The sequence below is a fragment of the Lepidochelys kempii genome, chromosome 2 (assembly GCF_965140285.1).
Source record: "Lepidochelys kempii isolate rLepKem1 chromosome 2, rLepKem1.hap1, whole genome shotgun sequence".
NCBI lineage: Eukaryota > Metazoa > Chordata > Testudines > Cheloniidae > Lepidochelys > Lepidochelys kempii.
Window position 1 is genome coordinate 91,879,284 of NC_136381.1, and position 25,339 is coordinate 91,904,622.

The 25,339-nt window shown below is 41.8% G+C and overlaps 1 protein-coding gene across 1 annotated transcript in view; it reads left to right on the forward strand.

The window, feature by feature from the left end:
• CEP192 (centrosomal protein 192) overlaps positions 1-25,339 on the forward strand; it is a 206,728-nt gene that overhangs the window by 143,640 nt on the left and 37,749 nt on the right. Inside the window, exons 43-47 of the mRNA XM_073329624.2 lie at positions 220-396; positions 1,621-1,881; positions 2,140-2,261; positions 6,680-6,789; positions 16,146-16,296. Coding sequence (XP_073185725.2) covers positions 220-396; positions 1,621-1,881; positions 2,140-2,261; positions 6,680-6,789; positions 16,146-16,296 — 821 coding nt within the window. The remainder of the gene's footprint in view (positions 1-219; positions 397-1,620; positions 1,882-2,139; positions 2,262-6,679; positions 6,790-16,145; positions 16,297-25,339) is intronic.

The window sequence follows — 25,339 nt, forward strand, 5'->3', positions numbered from 1 at the left end:
GTCCTTTCAATTCTCTTTAGTGCCGGTCTCTCTGAAATAGTCAGTTTGACATACTGTAAGACAGATGTTAGAGGCTGCAATCTCAAGTGTCTGCCTTCCACTGTCAATTTCAGGTTTAGTTAGCTTGAAACTCAGTTTAACTTCATAAACTTTTTTGAATTAATAGTGAAATATTGTTGCTGGTTTTTATTGCACTCAATCATTTTATTTTTTTTATAGCTGAGAAATACGTTTGGTACAGAAGAGCGGTTGACTAGTAATCAGGAGCTCAAAATCCGCCCAAGAGACGATACCAATATCTTCTTGATGTTTTCACCCACACATGTAGCTTGCATGTTAGCAAAACTTGAAATCAAACAGTTGGGGATTCAGTCACAACCAGGAGTTAAATTTACTGTAAGAGTCCTGACTTAATTTCTGATATTTCTAGTGAGTGAGCTCCTGGCTTCTCCCTTCCTGGGGAGGTAGAGGGTGGCAGGCAGCAGCAGTGGGTGTGTGGGAGGCTTGTGTGCGGGAGTGCTGCGGGGAGGCCGAGGAGGTGAGTGGGCTCCTGTCACCCCTTCCTCACCTCTCAGGGAGTGTAACGGGCCTCACTCACCCTTCTATGTGAACCCCTGAGAGGCGGGGGGTGCGGGCAAGCACTCTTCCCAGGTGTGTGGGGAGACGGTGTGGAGCTAGCAGGAGCTGGTGTGGAGAAGGGAGAGTGTGTGGGGGGAGGCTGCATGGGGGTGGGGGAGGCTGAATGCTGAAAGGAAGGGTACATGGCCAAAGGGAGTGTGGGTGGGGGGCTTTGGGGTGACTTGCCTCTTGCCTCCTTGAAGTCCAGGTGAAGTGATGTTTTTTTATGATTTTAGCGGCTGGAGCCTGGGCTCTAGGACCCTGCAGGACCTGGGACCCTCCTATCCTGCAGGGTCCTGAAGCTCTGGCTCTAGCCCAAGCCCAGAGGTCTACACAGCAATGAAACCTCTCCTCAAGCCCGAGTTAACTGGCCAGCCACAGGTTTTTCTTTGATGTGTAGACATCAAAAGGCCTGAGGTCTCACAATATGCAACTGAAAAGACGATGCGTGTTGTCCCCACTTATCTACATGGTAGGGTAACGTGCACCATAGGGGTGTAATTTCTGAAGCATGCTAATGTGTTGTGTAGGTATTGTTCTGTTTAGACCCTACCAGTGCTCCTTAAAAGTTCCTTAATGGGCTTTAACATAGTTTTCTGCTATATTAAAATGCACCAGGAAACACTCAGTTTTAGCAGGGTTTACACAGACTGCTGGATATGCTTTACACAGGTTTATATTGTACCAACATGTTAGTGCACTTCAGAAATCACATCCCCATACTGCACATTACCCCACCATGTAGGCAAGCCCTCAGATGTTCTTGCAACTGTTAGAAGGGTGTTAACAGAATTTTAAACAGTCTGAGGTAAAATACAATAAAATTAATTTAAACTTAATGTCACTTTGAAAAGGTCTGTTTTCAGTGTATCACATTTAAAGCTTTTTCATGGGTCTGTCCCTTAACTATTTGGATTCTTTGCACACCTTTGTCTCTAACAAAACAGTTTTATGAAAGCTACTTTCTTAAAATGTTAGCTGAATTACTATTTTTATTTTCAGATACCTTTGTCTGGATATGGGGGAACAAGCAATGTAATTTTAGAAAACGTTAAAAAACTGTCTGAGAGTTACATGGTAACACTGAATGAATTATTGCCTGATAAATTTAGAGAAGTTTCTTTCCTCATAAGAAATATGGGCTCTCGAGCTGCCTATGTTAAAGCACTATGCTTTAGGGACCTTCAGTCAAAAGCTGTCATGGATCCTAAAGCGATGATAGTTTCTCCAGAGAAATTTGTACTTAAGGAAGGAACACAAGAGGTAAGTGTAAAAGCACAATTCAACACAAGTTGTATTCATGTAAATGAAGCTGACATATTCAACTAATGTATATGATCTGTAAAATGTGTGTAAATTCTCCAATTGAACTGTATTCAAGTTTATGAAATCCAGAAGACTAAACTAACTTGGTGTTACAGTACATTTTATTGACCCTCACTTTATTTTACCAAACTTAATACTAATTTCAAGGAAAAAAACTTTGAAAATTCAAGTATTTAAAGACTTTCTTTCAATCAGGTGGTTACAGTAACATGTAATTGTGTGGAAAGGGAAGAAATGTTACATAAAACAAGCACATCGTTATTATCTACAATATGCTTCTTTTGTGGAGATGAAGTTTCCAGGCAACAGTATCGCAGGTAGAGTTGAATTTACTACTCTGAAATAGTCAGCTGTTTTATTACAAGTATGTGAAAAGTCAAATGTGAAGTACCACGTGGTTTCTACAGCTGCTAGAAGGATAACATTAATATCCTTGCTGATAGAACAGAAGAATGAAATGTTCTCTTCGGCAACTTACACTTTCTAAAATTATGAAGCCTCATTAAGTCTTCCACTAGCATACTTTGAATTTGTGTTACTCTAGTATCAGAAAAGAGATTCTACCTTTTTATTCCTAATATGCTTTGCTCTTAATTTTATGTAGCTTTTACTTAAATTTAAAAAAAATTAAGAACTCTTGAGAGGAAGAGTCTAGATGTTACATTTTTTTATATTAGTCTTCAATGAGATCCTCACCTTGGCTTGCTCATGTGTACTCTTACGTGTGGAAAGGGTTAGGGATGTGTGCATATGCAGAAATGAAATCCTCTAGGATATTTAGGCATTCACACTTCAGAGGTTATTCAAGTGTGCGCAATGGATCTGAGGTATAAATATTTAATTGTAATAAGATGAAAAATTAACCAGCCACTCTACTTTTAATAAGCTAAGTTTAAGGAGCACTTTTGCTGTATCTAGCACAAGTGATCTGATCATATATTGAAGTTGCAAAATAAGTATCAAAACACCCAAACCATTTGTCACTCAGAACATTCAATCCAACTTTTCCAAAAATGGATTCCAAAATTAGTGAGTATAGACTTCTTATGGGGGAGTTGGCTGGGCTTTAGGTTGACTGACTGATATTCACCCACGCCTTGCAAAGTTCTGGAAGACATAGCTCATTGAAATAAATGATCCTTACGTAAATCAACTTTGTTTCAAAAGCTGAGTTTTCCTGTTTGTGCACCAGCTATTGGAGGCCATAGGGCAGTTCTATGGAACACCACTACACAGGTCAGAGTTGCTGCTTACATTTACCCCAGGACTCATCAGGTCTGGGACCCTGACCTGGAGGGAGGAAATATACAAAGCAAACAGTTTTTCCAATTTTAATATTTTATTAATGAAACTAAGTAAACATCATCATAAAATAAAATACATATAAACTTTTGATTAAGATTATATCAAACCAATCAAACAGTACCAAATAAACCAGCAGTTCCTTGTAAGTTTCTATGTAATAACTTAGCTTATCAAGACTGCCCCCAAAGTAACAGGGCATGATCAGTCTCACTGTTGATACAGTTATAGAGCATCAAATCGCTTCCAGGTTGAAGCTAATGTTGAGACTACAGCTCTGATGCCAGTTAATGTAGCCTTCCCAAATTATATAGATGGTTAGGTAACGATTAATATACTCTCTTCCCCAAACATAGAGGCTTACATGCAACATTCCAATACAATTTAAAATGACACAGCAGGTTATATTTGGAAATTCAAATAAATTTAGGTGAAAACATGATTTTTCCTGATTGAACATACACCATCTAACCCATGAAATAGATGCATGTGTGATCTTTTAGACAGCAAGGCAGTTTAACTTAGGAACTATTTGAAAGGCACTCTTCTCAGATGAATTCTGTTGGTTCTAGCCATCCACACACGCTCACTACCAGCCATCTGCCAGAGTTAAAAACAAGTGCAGGAATGTTGAAGTAGAGGCGTCCCTCTACTGATACTTAGAAAACAAAATAAATTTGAAAAGTTGATACTTAGAAAGGATGGTTTTTTTACACTAGTGGCTACATTCAGCTTCAGGAAACTGGTACATGGTTGAAAAGATCAGTTGGCACTTTCGTTGGCTTAGATGTTGTAATGTGAATGGACTTACCGGCTAGCTGGAGGCTGCTTGCTTGTAGATGTCAAACCTCAAATGTTGCCTGTTGATAGTCTAATCCCTTGGTAGCCAGCCAGCAGGGTGGCGGAAGCACAGGGTCTCTGTTGTGCATGGTGGCATTGCTTAGCCAGAGGCCGGAAGTCAATGACTGCAGCAGTAGCCACTGGAGGCATGTAAGCAAGCTAACAAGTAAAGTAGTCTTCCTTTCATTCAGTTTTTGAAGATGGTGGCCTAACTTGGTTCTCATGCTTGGAGCTACTCCTCAGGAGTCCCGTAGCGAATCAGAATGGGGGACTCCCTTGATGTCATTGACATGGGGGCTTCATTAATTCACATGTATGTAAACCAAGAACTTTCCCATTCTAGTAATTTCATGCTCAAAGTCCATGAATCCAAAAATATATCCAGTCAGCAGGTCTTTAGTTTTTTGTGACATTTGAGTTTTAGGTCAATCAGCCTACCAAAGTCCTGAATTAAAATAATTAAATTTAAAACTAGTAAATATTCCTAAGCCATGCTCATATAGGTACATTTACTAGTCTATAGACAGATAACTTCCCCATGTGTTTTGGTACTCAGTGACTCAACTTTAAATAATATTTTTGACGCACAAAGGTTGGGTGAAAGGTTAGACTTTTAACTCAGAGCAAAATCTCTCTTCCTCCTAAAATCACAGTTTTGAGGTTCAGTTTTTATATGCAAGCCTAAATCCATATTGGTATCCCTAGGTAACTAAATAGGTGGTCTAACTTTCAAAAGTGACTTCAGAAGGACTTGTTAGCACTTGTCAAAATCAGATTGAATCAGTTAAGCCTCATGGCTACAGCACTTGCCGATGAAGGACTGCCACTGGAAACACCTTCAGAGAATGAGGCGATAAATGGCTAACTAACATTACATCTACTTTGAAGACACTATTTGTGAAACTCTGACTCTGTAGAAATCCAGGGAAAAATTAACATTTTAGAATAGACTTATAAATTCCTGAAGCCCAGATTGTAACAACCATGTGAATCCCCTTCAGACTTCAGATTTTTGGAGTGCTAACATCATACTCACTCTGAAGATGAAAACGTTGTGTGGTACCAGAGACGACTTATTTAAAATTAAAACAGTGTGGGAGTGGGCAAGTTGTTCAGAAATTCATTTAACTGAACCAGCAGTGAAAATAAAAAATATCAGACTGTCTCAGTGCACTAATTCCTACATCATGGAGCAGTAGAACAGATATTTCTTGGATGAGGTATGCTCATAAAAACTGTCACATCACTGAAGAAAGTTACAGGTTTGGTGTATTCAAGAAAGAGAGTCAAGGTTGTTTTGGTGGTAGACTTCTTTTTTCCATCCCACTGAGGTGTACTTTTTGTGACTGGTTGGGACTGAGACTACCTCTGAGCCTGTTTTCCCTGGCAGCTTGGGACTTCAGTACTCTTTCTTGTTGAGCTAGACATGCTAGCCTGATGCAAACACAGACCCAGGTCTGAACCAAGTCCCCCCAAAAGCTGCAGGCTTCATTGAAAACAGCTTAAGAAGTGCTCTTATCTCCAACACCCAAACACCCAGCTCCCAGTCATGTCCAAACCCCAAATAAATCAGTTTTACTCTGTATAAAGCTTATACAGGGTAAAGTCATAAATTGCGTGATTTCTATAACACTGATAGAGAGAGGTGCACAGCTCTTTGCTCTCCCAGGAATTAATTACTTACTCTGGGTTAATTTCTAAGCAAAAAGTCGTTTTATTAAGTATAAAAAGTAGGATTTAAGTGGTTCCAAGTAATGAGAGAACACAAAGTAAATTACCAAGCAAAATAAAACAAAAACACGCAAGTCTAAGCCAAATACAGTAGGAAACCAAATGCAGGTAAATCTCACCCTCAGGGATGTTCCAATAAGCTTCTTTGATAGACTAGTCTCCTTCCTAGTCTGGGTTCAGCAGTCACTCGTTCCCCTGTAGTTACTGTCCTTTGTTCCAGTTTCTTTCAGGCATCTCTTTGGGGTGGAGAAGCTGTCTTTTTGAGCCATCTGAAGACAAAATGGAGGGGTTTCCAGGGCCTTATATCATCTTTCTCTTGTGGCTGGAAACCCCTTTGTTCTCCTGTGTAAAATCCCCTCAACAGGATGGAGTTTTCAGTCACCTGAGCAAGTCACATGCCTATGAATGATTCAGCTTTTTGCAGGCCGATGCCATTGTTTACATGTTAGTTTGAACGTTCCCAGAAAAGCTCAGATGTGGATTGGCGTCTCCCAAAGTCCATTATCAGTTAAGTATGTGTTGACTGGGCACTTACTGAGAATAGTCCTTTTTTCAAGAAGCCCACCAAACGCTTCACTGAGGCTACTTAGAATCAAACAAATACATAGCCAATATTCATAACTTCAAATACAAAAATGATACACACATACAGACAGCATAATCATAACCAGCAAACTATAACCTTCCCATAGACACCCCACTTGGACTCCTCTGTATAAGAACTGGTGCAACCATAGGACCCTGGTTGCAACAATGATCTGTACGGTCACAGTTTGTCAATAACGTCACACTTTTGTCTTAGCCTAAGTGGTAAAAATGACTGGGGATCCCAAATATGTTTTTCTGATATTTCTCTTAACAGAGCTGTGCTGTATAAACCAGAGGCAGCAAAACAAATACTCCCTGAAAACAGCATGCTGAGAAACATTACATTTGATGAAGAATTTCAAGGGGAACAGCTAGTGACTGAAGGTAAACATGTAACTTCTGAGAAAGTACCATTACAAACATTTATTCCTTAAATGTTTGTTCTATACATCACTCCTAATAAAAATATTTCTGTGCCATATTCGGTAAATACAGAATAGAAATCCTGATTTGCACAAAATTTACCTCCTGTTATTCCTACCCAGACCTGCTTATTTTTGTGTACCCATTATGTGGGTTTTTTGGTTGCAAGCTCTTTGTGGCAAGCACTGTTATTTGTTGAGCTTGTACAGTAAGCTTATGGCAAAACAGGACTCTGACTTGGTTGACCATGAGGCAGTATTGCATTATAAATGTTAAATAATTGTTTCAGTAGCTTCTTCCTCTCATTGCTGCTTCAAAAATATTATGTTCAGACACTTCTTCAATGCAAATTTGTCAGTTAATTTTACAAAGATCAGAATAAATTCACTTTAAGAAGTGACCATTTTATAGTTTCTAAGGAACATCTTTTTGAAGTAGTGCAAAAATTACTTTTCCCAAACAAGAAGTATTTCAAGCAGTGCCTTTTCTTCCTCTCCTTTGTACCATGAAGGAATTTATTATCTAGATTATTAAGTAAGCCTACTTCTGCCTCTGAGGCTGTCCTTTTTTTGTGAGTTGGTGAAAACCCTCAATATCTTATATGAACAAAGAAAAATTTCATATTGAATGCCAAAAACTTACTTATTTACTTACTGAGCACTGAAAGTGTTAAATAGTATTCAGGCACACAAAGAAATTATGTTGCTTAAGGATTTACAAGTGAATATAATCTAGACTGATTCTTTCCCCGTGTATTCTTTTCTATAAAATGTTTGCTTTGTCTTTACAACAACAAAAGATGATGTGAGGCTTAAAAGCTTGTCTCTCTCACCCCATCAGAGGTTAGTCCAATACAGATATTACCTCATCCACCTTGTTTCTCTAATATCCTGGGACCAACAAGCCAAAAACAATGTAATATTGGTGAAGCATTCATGGTATGTTGAGCACCTTAGAAAAATTCATGACGAAATTAATTATTATTAAGGCTGTCAAGTGATTAAAAATTAATTGCGGTTAATTGCTTGATTAAAAAAATTAATTGTGATTAATTGTGCTGTTAATAGAATACCATTTATTTAAATATTTTTGGGTATTTTCTACGTTTTCAAATATATGGGTTTCAATTACAGCACAGAATATCAAGTGTATAATGCTCACTTTATTTTTTATTACAAGTATTTGCACTGTAGAAAAACCAAAAGAAATAGTACTTTTCATTCACCTAATACAAGTTCTGTAGTGCAGTCTCTTTATCGTGAAAGTTGAACTTACAGATGTAGAATTATATACAAAAAAACTGCATCCAAAAATAAAACAATGTAAAACTTTAGAGCCTGCAAGTTCACTCTGTCCTACTTCTTATTCAGCCAATCGCTCAGACAAACAAGTTGGTTTACATTTGCAGGAGATAACGCTGCCCACTTCTTATTTACAATGTCACGTGAAAGTGAGAACAGGCATTCACATGGCACTGTTGTAGCCGGCATTGCAAGATATTTATGTGCCAGATGTGCTAAAGATTCATATGTCCCTTCATGCTTCAACCACTGTTCCAGAGGACATGCGTCGCTGCTCATGATGGGTTCTGCTTGATAACAATCCAAAGCAGTGCAGACTTTTGTTTGTTTTCATTCTCTGAGTCAGATGCCACTAGCAGAAGGTTGATTTTCTTTTTTGGTGGTTCGGGTTCTGTAGTTTCTGCATCGGAGTGTTGCTCTTCTAAGACTACTGAAAGCATGCTCCACACCTTGTCCCTCTCAGTTTGGAAGGCATGTCAGATTCTTAAACTTTCTGTTGAGTGCTGTAGTTATCTTTAGAAATCTCATATTGGTACCTTCTTTGCGTTTTGTGAAATCTGCAGGGAAAGTATTCTTAAAATGAACAATGTGTGCTGGGTCATCATCCGAGACTGCTATAACATGAAATATATGGCACAATGTGGGTAAAACAGAACAGGGGATATATACGATTCTCCCCACAGGAGTTCAGTCACAAATTTAATTAACGCATTCTTTTTTTGTAATGAGCGTCATCAGCATGGAAGCATGTCCTCTGGATTGGTGGCCGAAGCATGAAGGGGCAACGAATGTTGAGCATATCTGGCACATAAATACCTTACAATGCCAGCTTCAAAAGTGCCCTGCATGTGCCTGTTCTCACTTTCTGGTGATCTTGTAAATAAGAGGGCAGCATTATCTGCTGTAAATGTAAACAAACTTGTTTGCTTTAAAACTGGCTGGACAAGAAATAGGACTGAGTGAACTTGTTGGTGTGAAGTTTTACGTTGTTTTGGTTTTGAGTGCAGTTATGTAACAAACAAAATCTACATTTATCAATTGCACTTTCATGACCGAGATTGCACTACAGTACTGTACTTTTATAAGGTGAATTGAAAAATACTATTCCTTTTATCATTTTTACAGTGCAAATATTTGTAATAAAAATAATATATACTTTGATTTCAATTACAACACAGAATACAATATATATGAAAATGTAGGAGAAACATCCAAAATATTTAATAAATTTCAATTGGTGTTCTGTTTAACATTGCAATTAAAACTGTGATTAATCGCAATTAATTTTTTTTTCACAATTACTTTTTTTAGTTAATTGCGTGAGTTAACTGCAGTTAATCGACAGCCCTAATTATTATATATTTAGTGCAGGGGTTGGATGGTGTGCAGTAAATAAAGCCAGTGGCTACATATTCAATGAGGAGAATAAAAACAAATTCTGAATAGCTAGTCATTTGGTAACTATAGTCCATTTGTGCACTGAATGAGGCAGAGGTCCTGTGGAAAAAATAGTGTGATCATGTAATTAGAGAATGTGTCATTGTGCGGATGTACAATGGGAGCAAACTAAGGTTGCCTGGACATCCTTAGTTCTACCTTTTTCTAACTTTTTGATGCTTTACTAAACCTCTTCTAACATAGTTTTCTGTAAGTAATTATTACATACATGGACTTATTAAATCTGTAACTTCTCCAAGGTGCAATACTAGCACTTTTGAGACACTATCTAGTAGTCCCATTTAAATGGCATTTCTTGTTCCGAAAGATTCCCAACTGCTTTATGAAATGTGTACGTACTACATACTGGATCTTTAGAGGCATTAGGTGGCAAGGGAAGGCTGTGCTTCCTGACTACTATAAATAGATATTTTAAAATTCAGTGGTTTTCAACTTGTGGTCCATGGAGTCCTAGGGGTCTGCAGACTGTCTAAGGGGTCCACAAAGTATTGTCGGTACCATAGAACAGTGGATTTCAACCTGTGGTCTGCAGACCCCAGGGGTCTTCAGACAAAGCTGAAGATTTCCAAAGGGGTCTGTACCTCCATTAAAAATTTTTTAGGGGTGAAATGAAAAAACATTGAAAACCATTGTTTTAGTTGGTTTGTGTGTGTCAGGTAAAATTGACATTTACCAACAACGAACAAATTAGATCAATACCTGCCAAGCCTAACACCACCAATTAAATATCAGCATTAACTAGTTAAGTGGTGATCACTTCAGCAAATAAAAATGGGGAAGAGTGAAGAAGTGACACCTACTGTATGGGAGGGATGGGTTTGGAACTGAGATTTTTGCAGGTAGAAAAATGCAGCAGGAGGGAGATGTCAGGAAAGAGTGAGAAATAAAAGGGAGAATAGGATGAAGGGGGGTAGAAATAGTGTTATTTCTAAGACTGACCATATTTTCTGGCTAAGTGGTGCTAAATATGCCAGCTGCAGAACAAATAGCACAATTCAGTTAGCATAAAAGCCACATTCTGCCCTTGATCGTTTTATAAACTTTCCGTTGACATCAGTGAGTTACATGATGAGCTGGAAATCCAAATTAAATTTGATACTCCACAGAATGTGTGGCACTCTTGATCCAAGTATTCTTAATCTGAAGCGTAGGTGCTATACAAACAGTAATAATCATCCTTTCTAGCTACTATGCAGCAGAGCCAATAATATACATTGGCCTGTGTTGTTTATAGTAAGAAAGTACATATCCTGTGAGAAGTTTCTGTTCATTTTCTTCTTTGAGTGATGATCCCTATTTCCTACATGAATACCCGTGTGCACATTGTCCCTCCTTTTGGAGATTTTTAGTAAGCACTGTCCATTGGTGCAGACATGCGTTGTTGTCCTTGTGCTCCAAACAGAAGGTATGGACTGATGGCTCTCTGGTTTCCAGTCTTCCATGCCAGTTGATCCCTCATACTGGTGCTACTGGGGACCTTGGGATCCTACCCTAGGCATTTGGAATGGGTACATGAGCCTTATTTACCATCTCCTTGCCAACCCTGACTGGTCCCATCAGAGGATGAAGGTGAAATGGAGCTGATGGTTCTGACTGCTTTGGGAGAGGTTTCATCATCTTGCCCTGGATGAGGTGGTTACCCCTTCTTCACCTGACAATTTCAGGCACTGTGTCAGAAACTCTTACATGGAGTGGTGCCTCAGCTGCAGATACAGTTTGAAGTTCAGGAGCTCCAACATAGATTGCTGGACATTTTGCAGCCCTCAGCCTTTTGGATCTAGCAAAAAAACTGTGGCACATTCCCACTTCTTGTGCTCCCACCCTGAAGAAGGCTGAGAAGCGCTATTTTGCCCCATCCAAGGGGGGAGAGTTTCTATTCTCGCACCCACTGCCTAACTCCTTGGTGGTACAAGTGGCCACTGAGCGGTGAAGGCTGCAACACTCCAAAACTGTTTCCTCAGACGAAGGTCCAAATGGCTTGGTCTCCTGAGAAGAAAGGTTGTCTTCACCTCACTCCAATTCAGTATTTCAGATTACGTGACTCTTCTAGCTCAATATGATTTCACCAGTTATACTAAGTTTTTAAGTTTTAAAGACAAGCTTCCTCGGGAAAATAGACCCTGCTTCCATTTCTTAATTGATGAGGGCAAATTGGTGGCCAAGGCTTACCTTCAAGTGTTCTTCCATTTGGGCTAGCTACAGCACAGAGAGTCTTTACAAAAGTGTTGGGTTTTTTTCAGTGATGGCAGCTTGGATGAAAAGAAATGGGTTTACAGTCTTCCCATATCTTGATGACTGGCTTCTAATGAGCAGGTCATATGAGGAAGTCCAGTTGGCAATCTGTTTCTGATTTGCCTCTTTACTTCTATAGGAGTTTAACCATGAGAAGTCTGCTTTGAGCCCCCACAAGGTCCATAAACTTCATAGGAGTGAACTTGGACTCAGCTACAGCAAGAGGCGAACTATCTATGGAGAGATTCCATGCCATGCAGGCTTTCATAAACCAGGTCACCCTCAGGCCCCAGACTTCAGTTAGAACATGCCTGTTTCTCCTAGGCCACATAGCCTCATGCACACATGTGATGCTGTTTGCCAGGCTCCATTTCCGTTGTCTGAAAACCTAGCTTCTGTCTGTCTACTCACTAGAGGAGTGCAATATCCATGCCATACTGATAGTTCAATCCAAGGTTCTGGACTCTTTCAGCTGGTGGACAAAGCCGAAGACTGTTTGAGTGGGGATCCTTTTCCTCACATAGACACCCAAGGCAGGCATCTTTACTGATGTCTGCCTGTTAGGTTGAGTAGCTCATATGGATGATTGTTCTGCACAAGGCATCTGGACCCCCTCGGGAGTCCAGAATACATATCAATTTACTAGAAGTGAGCAGTCTGTTGGGCCTGCAATGGCTTCTTCCCACTTATCCAATCCTGGCATATCCAAATAATGCTGTAAAAAATGACCACTCTCTTCAGTATAAAGAAGCAGGAGGGAACAAGATTCCTCCCTCTTTGTATGGAGTCAGTCAACCTTTGGACCTGTAGTATCCACCATGACATAAACCTTTCAGCAGCATATTTACCAGGTGTGTAGAACTGCTTAGTAGACATTCTCAGTAGGCATTTTTCCACAGATCATGAATGGGAGATTGACAATTCAGTCCTGGATGAGGTCTTCACCCAGTCTTGGGACCTTTTTGCCTCACAGCTTAACAGGCAACTTCCTCTATACTGCTTGAGAGGAGCTCTAGACAAAGGCTCAAATGCCCTTCTGCTAACGTGGAAGGATCACCTCAGGTATGCCTTCCTTCCCATCCCATTAATAGCACAGGTCCTACAGAAAATTTATGACAGAGCTTGAGTCATCCTTACACCCAACTGGCCAAGACAGTTCTGGTTCATGTATTTACTGTAGTTCTTGAAGTGATTGCACATGTGTTTTCAGGTTATAATATGAGCGTGCCCGTGCACAATCATCAGAAATTTTTCCCTTAGTAATATCTGTTGGGGTGAGGCTTGAGCACCTTCTGCTACTGCACATCCCTGTGTGCCAGTGTGACAAAGTGGGACTGTTCTTAATGTTCTCTCTGATTACTGTGTGAGTGCCTCAGTTTCCCGTATGCATTTCTTAAGTATCTCTGTGGTGGGATAAGGGTGTGAGAGTGTTGCAGGCCCTAGAGGGCCAGTGTCTGTACAGAGAATGGCCGACACCCTGTCTCCTGGCAACTGATGGTTTGGGCCCCTCCCCTGTAAGGTGCCAACTGACAGTGTTGGAGAACCAAGAGATCAGGTGGCCTCCTGGCCCAGGAAAGAGACAAAGGCCAGAGGACAGGTGGGAGAGTTTGTTTGGCGCTGGCTGGGGAAGTGGAGGGAGGCCCAACCTGTACCTAAAAACTCTGCTTTAGACTGTGTTCCTGTCATCTAATAAACCTTTTGTTTAACTGGCTGGCTGAGAGTCACGTCTGACTGCGGAATTGAGAGCCCCGCCTGTGTGGACTTGTTTTGGGAAGCGCACGGTGGGCCAGGGGATGCTGAATGCTCTGAGGTCAGACCCAGGAAGGTCAAAGCTGTGGAAGCTTCTTGCCCTGGAGACAGTCTGCTCTGAGAGAGGAGGCTCCCCCAGTCCTGACTGGCTTTGTATTGAGTAGTTCCCGAGCATCGCCCGGTGATTCCATGACAGCCAGTATAAAGGGCTCCGCTGCCCCTAAACTCACTCAGTTCCTTCTTATCACCTGTGATGGTTGTTGAAATTTCTTGGCTTGCCTTAACAAGTGCTCTCTTTGTTCATAGAACTGTTGTTTGAGATGTGTTGCACATGTCCATTCCACAGCCCTCCCTCCTACACCTCTGCATTTGGAGTTGTCTGGCAAGAAGGAACTGAGGAGCCTTGGGGGGCTGGGCCCTTTATATCCATGCATGCGGCAACAGGGGTGCTCGAGCTGCCCAATATGTACCACTGAGAAAAATTTCCAATGACTGTGTGCCCTCATACTCACACCAAAGGTGGAATGGACATGTGCAACACATTTCAAAGAAAACATTTAGGGAAAATTAGTAACTTTTTTCTCAGCTTGTCCGCCCATAAGCATTCACCCATTTCCAGACCACCCAACGCAAGCAAACCTTCAGACATCTCAGCCCAGAATCACTGCATCTCAGGAACTAGTATTTGGATGGGCATCAGATGGAGAGTGTTAATGTTCCAAAACGGTGCAATCCATTGTCAATCAAAGTAAGAGAGAGTCTACCAGAAGATGTTCTTCAGCTAAATGGAAGTATTTCTTCTCTTGGGCTCAATGACACCAGTTATTTCCAGAATCTGCTGGGATCCTTGCTGTTCTGGAATATATACTTACTGTTAAGACACTGAGTCTCTTTTAGTTCCCTTTTGGGTTCATTTGGCAGCAGTCAGTGCTTTTCCTTCCCCCTGCTGACAACCACAGTATTTTTTACTCATCCTGCAACAACTAAATTTTTGAATGACCGCCTTCAATCCTTCCCACCTTTTGGTGGTGAAGCTCACATCCCAGTGGGACCTTCGTTCTTTTGTCTCATCAGACCTCCCTTCAAGCCTTCTGTACCCCGTATTTCAATGAAAGTTGCTTTCCTATTCACCATAACCTCAGAGGTTTATTGCAAGAGTGGGCGGATGAGATTCTGTGGCCTGCATTGTGCAGGAGGTCAGACTAGATGATCATAATGGTCCCTTCTGAACTTAATATCTAGGTACCTGTGTATCAGCCAGAAGAGCCAGTGAGCTGGGAACACTCATGACAGACACCCCCCCCCCCCCCACATACCACCTTCCAAAAAGAAAAGGTTTCATTGTGCCCTGACCTGAAACTCATCTTTAAGGTACCTTTAGAGTTTCACATCCACTTACAATTTTTCTTCTGAAACTATACTTCTGATGAAGAGAGGAGGCTTCATTCTCTGGGCATCTGAAGGGCACTGGCCTTTTATTTACAAAACAAAGGTGATTAGAAAGACACCTAAACTGTTTGTTTCCATAGCAGCGAGGTCATGTGGTCAACCTATATCTGCGCAGAAACTTTTTGTAATGGATCTCTGGTGATATCTTTTGCTACTAACTAGTTCACATCCCTCCACCAGAGCACAGGCAAGATCTACTAGAGATATGTACAGCAGCTGTCTAGAGCTCCTTGCATGCTTCAAGAGACATTACACTTGGGTCTAGCTGTCTTCTACATATATACCTGTGCAGACAGCAGTATTACAGTCAGCTATCACTTCTGTGTCTTCGTACTCACCTCCTGTTTGACAACTGCTTGCTAATCTCCATGTGGAATACACATAGGGTCCATCACTAAATGGAACTGGAGGTTCTTTGAGATGTGTGGTCTTTTATCTGTATTCCACTACCCTCCCTCCATACCCTCTGCTTCAGATTATAATCTGGATTTGCAGTAAAATAAGGACCTGAGAAGCGCTGGTATACATTGCCCTTTATACCCTTGGTTTGGAGCATGAGGAGAATAGTTGTGCAAACATGTACCAACAGACACAGCTTAGTAAAAATCTCTAGACTCAGGTTAATGGTGAGCGGGTGTAGCCTCGAGTGGAATACTAATAAGGACCTCACATCTCGAAGACCTCCAGTTATGAGTAAGTAACCTCTATTTCATACATCATTTTACCTTTTACCTGCCAAAACTATTTTATTGTGACTGTTGAGCCTAAAATCATAGCATTGTAGCATTTGCATAAAAATGTAGAAGAAACTTAAATATTCTTAATACAGCTTGTCAATCCAAATATGCAGAAGCACTAAACTTACTGTATGGTAAGGCTCTCATTAGGTCCTCAGTTCATGTTAGCTCATGTCTGCAAGTTGGAAGCCAACCAAGACTTATTTTCCAAAAACGAGTCTATTTTAGGTTCAGTAATGCAAACTATATTAGGTTACACAATCCATTTATTAGTTTATTATGGATATCTTTTCTGAAACTTCTAGCCGATCAATTCAGTTACAATGCGTTATTGTTGTATGTTATCCTTTTTAGATTTTTTTCCTTTTAATCCTTCAAAATATCTTTTTAGTGTATGACCTACCGCAAAGGACAAATGACATTGAGCTTTTTTATGGAAATATGCGTAAAGTTATTCTTTCTGTGGTTGGAGATGCTGGAGAGTCCAGTTTTAAGAGGAATTGTCTTCAGCAGTCTCCAGGACATAGCTTGGAATCAGACAGGTAAAGTGAACATTAGGTTTAATACATATAAAAATAATTATGATTTACTGCTAATTGAGGGGGTCATATTACCTTTCACATTAAAAGCTTGATAAGGCTTTTTAGAGGTAGTGGTGCTTGGGACAGTGACATTGTCAGTGACAAAAACTAGATCAAAAAGTTCAGCTGTCTTTTCTTTGTACTTACACTCCCTCATTTCTCCATGTATTAGGAAGGGTTTCGGCAGTACTCTGAAAATGCTGTTTTCTGGGTTGACTATTACAATGAATCTTGTTTTTGCGTTTTGATGTACATTCTGATAGAACCGTGATAACTAAAATTCTAAACTGATAAAAAGCTGCTGATGCACCTCTGCCTGCAATTTATGGATCTCTTCTGCTGCATTCTGTCAACTTGCAAAGAGAATGTATTTTTTCAAAATAAAGTATGCCCCTTATCTGAGAGATTAAGGCTTGTTTGGGGGTAGCAGGGAGAAGCTAGCTGAAGTTTTGATGCCTCTGTGAGTAGAATAAACTTATTATGCGGAACTGATCAGCTATTACACTGACCTATCCACCACACAAAGCCCTCAAAGATTGTGGAACCCATATTGCTTCCTTAAAGGAATAATATCAATCCAGAAGTTAACTTTCCCTCAAACTGCTAGTGTTCCAGTTCAGGGATCAGTTCTGTGAGGACTATGGAGCAGTTCTGTGGAATGCTATTTTATATGTCAAAGTACATTTGTCCCTGTTTTCCTTCTCTCATGCCCAACAGTTAGCGACTGACAAACATTGTGGCACCACCTACCAGAAGCAATGAGGCAAAATATTTATCAGTCAAGTCTGATATGTGTCAGTGTTCTCTTTGCTCTGCCTCCTAACCTGGAAGCATACCTTATACTTCAGTTCTCAACTGTTGTTCTGTCCTTCCTAACCTCCTATTCCACCTTCTGAACTTAATAGGGAAGAAAAGGGAAAAATCCAGTGAGTGTAGGAGTCTTCTGCTGCTGAGATCTGCTTCAAAGTTTTCTAGCCAGACAGGAGCCCTACAGGAGAGGGCAGAATATCATCCACTCTCTTCCTCCCTGTCTTCCTCAAAGGCTCTGAACCCCTGGGGACGGAGTGCTCTTAAGATTCAGCTCTGTCTCCAAGAAGTGATGCTTGTCTTGTCTTCATGGCCTGGAAGCCAACTTTAGAGCTCCTGGTGCAGGTAAAGCTACTTGGGAGTATCAGTCCAAATTTACAGACCCCTGGCAGGCTGCATTACACCAGGATAAACCCAATTGTTCAGGCCCTTCTTTACTTTCAGAAATTTTGTGCTTCATTGACCTGGGTCGATCTTATTGGGTAAAATCTACACCCTTCTTCTGCTAAATGTTTGTGCCCCATCTCTCCCCCCCCCCCCCCAAATCTCTGCTTCTTTGAGTGTTGATCCCTCAGTGTATTTCATTGTGGGTATGCATGTGCTCCATGTGCTTCAGACTGGAAGACTTCTGCTAATGATGTCTGTTTGTCCATGGTTGCAACCTCTCATGGTCTGAATTGAGGATTTAAGGAGTGGTATAGACTGAGTGCCCCTCCAGTTCCATTCTACTGCTGTGTGGTCTGAGAGGGACTCCTCCATTGTCCACAGAGCTGATCCTGTAACTTCGAACCTGTAAACATTTCACAAGAAATTTTATTACCTAGATATTAGTTCTGGTTAGTTTTGTTGGTTTTTAGGGACTTCTTCCACTCATGGGCTGCCCCAGCCTGGATGGGACTCACATTATGCCCAGGTTCCCAGGCTTTGTGATGCATCTGTGGCAGGAGACAGTTCTTGGTCAGCAACAACCATCAAAGGTGCCTGTACTGCCTTGGAGAAGCTCATATTTTTACTGGGTACAGTATCTGCCAGTCTTTTCCAAGCAGAACCTGGCAAGCATGGGAATTCAAACTTAGGATGCTCCACAAGGAGTATATTTTTATGAGGCCTCAGTCTGATCCAAAGTGGGCAGACCCCCTCTTCTCATCATGCAGAGCTGTTAAGGAATGTTCCATCTAGCACTGTCACGTCTGACACGTGGGTGAGCAAAGTTAGAGCTAAGAAGACCTCTTCCCCAACTCACCATGAGGCTAGAAAGCCCTCTTAAAAAGCCTAAAGAAAAATCCGCTTCCAGAGCCATGTAAATGAAAAGGGGTACTTCCCTGATATCCTTCTCAGCTGAGTGACTCTTCATGCTCTGTTCTGAGGTTCAAGAGCCTATAAAGGACACAGTACCAACCCACAGGTTTTGAGGAGTCAGAGAGCCTTTGCATCGGCACCATTGACAGAGGAAGGACTGTCAATACCAAGAACGGAGTGTAACAAGCCAAGACCGGTACAACCACCCCTACCATCAAAGGATACATGAGAACTTCATGGACTGTTGGTACTGACACGAGCGCATAAGGAAACACCAGTGTCCAAAGAACAGACAAATATACCACTCCTGAGGATATTTTTTGTCATTCTGAACCCAGAATCCCCCCTTCTAATGGACCTGGTCTTTACAAGGATAATTTTAACACTAGCAGTCTGCAAACGCTACAAGAGAAACTGATTCCTCATTCTAACTATAGTTACATTAGTGCTACATAGACTGTACCAAGGGCACCACAAATGGAAGTGGAACTTTCATTTTCCTCTTCAGGGGAATCTCTGACATGGAGATGGGACTGACATCACCACACCAACAGCTATAAGCCCAGACAGAGAAGTTAGAATATCCTGGGCTCTGCCACAGCCTCATAATATGGGGTTCCCTTCCCTCACCCCAGGACTGTTGGTATCCTCTATGCCAGGGGTTCTCAAACTTAATTGCACTGCAACCCCCTTCTTACAACAAAAATTATTTCATGCCCCCAGGCGGGGGGATGGAAGCCTGAGCCCACCCAAGTCCTACTGCCCTTGGTGGTCCCCCAAACCCCACAGCTCCAGGCAGGGGGGCCAAAGCTGAAGCTTAAGCATTTCAACCCCGGGCAGGAGGCCTGCAACCTGAGTCCTGCCACCCAGGGATGAAGCCCTCATGTTTTGGCTTTGGCCCTGGGCAGTTGGATTCGGGCTTCAGCACTGAGCTCAGCAAGTCTAAGCCAGTCCTACTGACCTCATTCAGGGTCCCGACCCATAGTTTGAGAACTGCTGCTTTATGCCTTGGAGCCCTTCTCAACCTATGTTGGATCCCTCTCATTGGCTGTACTGGGGACTGTGGATAATATTTTGCATTATCCGGAATTGGTACGTGCTCATCAAGAGCCATCCATCCATCCATCCATTCTCTGCCCTTCCCACCCAAGAGATCAGCCAGAGCGCTCTCAGGAAGTTGAGGAAAAGGTAGAGCCAGTTCCAGTGGTACTGCCAGTTCCAACAGGAGTATCTTCATCTCCTGATGAGGTGCTTGCCTCGTCGTCTCTGCCAGTTGACCATAGACAGTTTCAAGATTTATTGAGGAGAGTTGCAGATGAGCTCTGGATTCCTCTGAAGGAAATTGAGGAGACACCCCACAAACTCCTGGATGTTAGAGTATGGGACCTAGTAGAGTCACACTCTGTTAACAAGGCCATCTTGAAGCCTGCCAAGATGAAGTGACATACTCCAGAGACATGTGCACTGAGCCCCAAGAGGGCAGACAAGAGGAGCTTTGTTCCAGCCAAGGGAGCAAAGTTTATATTTACTCCTCTTGCCTTGAAATCGTTTTGGTTCAGACAGCCACTGACAGGATTAGGCAACCACTCCCAGGTCCATTCCTTCAGATGAAGAGGCCAAATGTGTACATACCTTCTTTGGAAGGAGAGTATTTGTGTCTTCCAGCTCTGCATTCTGAATAGCTAATTACCAGGTCTTGCTAGTGAGAGATGATTTTGTCAACTCTTTGAAAATTTCGGAATTTCAGGCCCTTATTGATGAGAATAGTCTGGCCAGAACATCTTTACAATTTTCATTCAGCACAATCCATACAGCTGATGGCTTTTGGGATGCATTGTGAATCCTGGCTGCATTCTGCAGGATCCCTAGGGAGGTTCAATCAACTGTAGAAGGTATGCCCTTTGATGGAAAATAACTTATTTAATGAAAAAAGTGAGTCTTTACACTCATTAAAGGACTCGAGCAACCGTATGCTCCCTAGGTTCATACACAGTCACTGAAGAGGATGTAGCATAGCCATATAAACTGACACAATTACCACAAGTCGTCTGCCACCAGAGGGGCTATGATGCAACAAAGGGTGCAGACAGACTACCATAACGCTCCCCTTTCCTCTTTCTCCCTCATCTTCCTTTCAACCACAATCTCCAGCAAGAAGATTCTTTTGATGGGATTTCCAAGAGTTGCAAATCAGTTCAGATGCTATCTCATTGTAACCCAGACATCCAGTTTGGTGGCTGCCTAACTCAGTTTTCCCATATTTTATGGATGATAACTACGGACAAATGGGTCTTTGATATAATCCAGTTCAGCTACACCATACCATTCATTTCCCATTCATTTTTCAAGGAACATTCACAAGAAGATATTCATTCAAGAGGTAGACACCCTGCTTTAGTGGGAGCCATAGAACTGATGCCACCCTCGCAAGACTTCAACTTTCCTGTCTAAAAGCTTGTCTCAGGATAGTATACATTATGACATTTTGGAGTTAACCAGCTTGTTGCCACCTGCCCCGCCAACGCTGTGTGCCTTACATGTTATGCTGCTGTGGCTCACAGCCCTGACCCCAATATCCAGAATACAAGCATGCAGGTCACATTCTGGCTTCCACTTTTTCCAGTTACTTTTTTCAGGATGACCCCAACTCCCACCAGTCCCGCATTTTCCCCATAACCATCTGCCCTGTAGTGTGCAGCCCTTTGCTGAAGGCTTACAGAAATTGTTTGCTGCTCCCTTAAAAAGACAGTGCCCCACAGCTCATTACCTTAACTACATTAACAAACACTATTTTAATTGAAGCACTGAATTGCTTTATAGTAAAAGTAACCGAATAAAAAAAGGCGATAGGTTTAAGTGATATCAAGTATAAGGAATAAAGATTGAAAGTGTTAAAGGAAACATAAGTAAAAATACAATTCTAAGACTAAAACTTGATTTCAGCAAGTTAGTCTTTGCCAAAGCATGTTCATCACCTATACTCAACTCCCAGAGACTTCAGTACCCTTGGTAAAAGGATCCAGCTTTCTGTGATTTCAAGAGCTCTGACCCCTTCAGTCCATCAAGTGATGGATGCCAAAATGTCTTTTTCTCTCTCCTTATATCTTACCAAAGTCCACAGACCCTTCAAGAGACAGGAAGGCTTCCTGGTGGTGCAGTTTCCATCCCCCATTGAAATTTTTAAACAATTGTCTGTCTTCATTTGCTCTTCTGATGAGCTTTTTTTTAATCTTGCATGTAAATTTGTTTAATTTATATCGGACACACATTCAGACAGGTGGAACCACATCCTTTTATCTGGAGCTAACATAACTTAGGCATTGCTTGCCAAATACATTTTAAGAACATATTTTCAGACCATATCTATATAAAACCCTTTGTTTACTGGATATACATTCCCACAAGAATATTAGTGATCAATGATTTATTAGTTTTCTAGTGATATATTACATGCCACCTTTTGGGTATGTATCATGACAACAGCGTGCCAAATGGAACTAGTGTGTTCTTAGAGTTACAACATGCCAAATACACACACTATGGACAAGCTAATCACACTTCACCCTGGAGCGAGGGACTCCTTGGGTTGGTGGTAGTGCAGGGACAAGGTGTGCATAGTTCCCTTCATCCCACCCTCACCACAGAAGACATGGATTAGATGCCTCCCTCATAGTATGCCCACAAGGAACATGGACACCCTAGGAGCCCAGGATGCATATAAATCTCCTAGAAGTGAGAGCTGTTCAAGAGGCCTGTGTGCAATGCTTATTGCTTATACAATCCCAATATTTTCAGGTGATGTCAGACAAAATAAGTGTTTTACATTAGTAAGCGAGGGGGAGCAAGATCCATTCTCCTCTGCATAGAGTTGGTCAATCTGTGGAATCAAGGTGATTTGGTGATGAATACACCATCAGCGGTACACCACCTGGGGAATACAGAGTACATTAGCAGACAGCCTCAGCAGACACTTGTTGAGCAACCACAAATGAGAGATACCCTACTCTGTGGTAAAGACTATATTCAGGCAATGTCACAAGAAAACAGGAAATCCGATATATTGTTCCAGAGGAGTGTAGGACTGGGACTCCGAAAGGAATTCCTTCCTAATCTTAATGTTCACACACCACCACCCCCAAGTTCCTCTCTTAACTCATGTCCTCATGATGAGGCAATGATCATTATCCTCATTGCTCCCAGATGGCCTGAACAGTTCCTCAACCTTCTCCAGCTGTCAGAACAACCATACATCAGTCTCACACCTTTCCCAGATCTCTTGATACCAGATATGGGCCAAGATCAGACATCCCAATTCAGTGCCTTTTCATCTTGTGGGGTGATATTTGTATGGGCATTAAATGGGCACAGGCATGTTTTGTTAATGGTTCAGGTCATCCTTAGCAGCCAGAAGGAATCCACCAGAATATGCTATTCAGCTAAGTGGAAGCATTTTTCTGTTTTAGACCCAGAATCACCAGATGTCCCCCGAAGAATCAGACATTTCCAGTATCTTAGACTGCCTGCTCATTCTGAAGACTCTGGTCTTTCCCTTAGCTCCCTTTGAGTGCACTTGGTGGCAATTAGCCCCTGCTCCCCTCTGCAATAGACAACCATTCTATTTTTACCCACATCAGAACTGTGTAGTGAAAACCTTTACTCCAGTAAATAAACTTGGTCCAACGTGGGACTTTCATTCGGTCCTCTCAGCATTAACCAAGCCGCTGTTTGAACCTTTAGTGACATGCTTCATCTCCCATCTCTCTACAAAGGTCACCTTTTTGGTAGCTAGCACATCAACTAGAAAGGTCGGTGAATTGGGTGCCCTTATGAATGAACCACGATACGTTATTTTCTATGCTGACAAATGTATGTTGAGATTACCCCCGAAGTTCACCCCCAAAATCCACTTGGATTTTCACCTAAACCAGGCTATATGTTATCATAGATCCAAAAGATCAGCACTGTGTTTCCAACTTTGGAATAGTCTCTTAAAGGAATCCTTGTGATGTGCCAGATTCCCCAAGGGGAGCGGGTGGGGTCTCTCTTCCTTCAGGGTAAGCCATGCAGCCTTATTGCTTCTAATGACTGAACTGCTAAGTCTTCAACTCCTGCTTCACACTGTGAGCTCTGCTCAGCGAGCACAACTGAGAGACTCCTGGCAGAGATGTGTACATTCTTCAGGGACTAATGCACCCCAGCCAGTATTTGTAATGACTCCCCAAACAGTGTTTTCAAAACAGAATAGGATTTATTAGTCAAGAAGAACACAGCTTTGAAAATCCTTAGGTCAGCATAGAGAAATGAAAGTTAAAGCATTCTGGTCAGCTCAGAGTAATTCACCAGCCAAGCTGTAGTGAGCTCCATTTTCAGGCTGTCTCTCACTGACACTCTGACTTCCTTCCTTAGTCAGTTCCTAAGTGAGAGAGGTCCCAGCCTCTTCTAGAAGCCAATACTTATTCCCTCCACCTCACATTTTGTCCTTTGTTCTCGAGCTGGAGTCTTTGCTCATCTTTTCTGCTGAGTGTTTCAATCCATGAGTCATTGGAGCTTGCACTGTCTCTCTGGACACAGTGTTGATCTGGATTGGTTTCTGCCAGGTCCTTAGACTATGTTTACACAAGCACTTTTGTTGGTATAATTTATGTTGCTCAGGGGTGTCAAAAAAAAAAATCCCTCTAAGCGACGTAAGTTACACCGACAGAAGCACCGGTGTAGACAGTGCTACGTTGCCAGGACATGGGCTCTCCCGCTACTGCCATTCGGTGTGGTGGTTTAATTAGGTCAACAGAGAGCTCTCTCCTCGGCATAGAACAGCTAAATGATCAATCTTATAGTAGCACAGCTGCATCGGTACAGCTGTGCTGCTGTAAGTTCGCTAGTGTAGACATGTCCTTAATAAGTCTGTTCATTCCACCCAAACTGGTGGTTTTCATTTTTTCCCTAGTCTAGGCCATTCTTTGGAATAAATTCAAAAAGAAATAATAATCATAGACTTTAAGGTCAGAAGGGACCATTATGATCGTCTAGTCTGATCTCCTGCACAATGCAGGGCACAGAATCTCACTCCACCCACTCCTGTAACAAACCTCTAACCTATGTCTGAGTATTTAAGTCCTCAAATCGTGGTTTAAAGACTTCGAGGTGCTGAGAATCCTCCAGCAAGTAACCCATGCCCCATGCTGCAGAGGAAGGCGAAAACCTCCAGGGCCTCTGACAATCTGCCATGGAGGAGAATTCCTTCCCAACCCCAGATATCGCGATCTGCTAAACCTTGAGCATGTGGGCAAGACTCACCAGCCAGACACCCAGGAAAGAATTTTCTATAGTAACTCAGATCCCATCCCATCACAGGCCATTGGGCATATCTACCGCTAATAGTCGAAGATCAATTAATTGCCAAAATTAGGCTATCCCATTATATCATCTCCTCCATAAACTTATCAAGTTTTCTCTTGAAGCCAGATATGTCTTTTGCCCCCACCACTTCCCTTGAAAGGCTGTTCCAGAACTTCACTCTTCTGATGGTTAGAAACCTTCGAGTGTAAACTTCCTTAGAATAGAATATCAGGGTTGGAAGGGACCTCAGGAGGTCATCTAGTCCAACCCTCTGCTCAAAGCAGGACCAGTCCCCAACTAAATCATCCCAGCCAGGGCTTTGTCAAGCCTGACCTTAAAAATATCTAAGGAAGGAGATTCCACCATCTCCCTAGGTATGGCCGGTTGATATCCGTTTGTTCTTGTGTCCACATTGGTACTGAGCTTAAATAATTCTTCTCCCTCCGTGGTATTTATCCCTCTGATATATTTATAGAGAGCAATCATATCTCGTCTCAGCCTTATTTTGGTTAGGCTAAACAAGCTAAGCTCTTTGAGTCTCCTTTCATAAGACAGGTTTTCC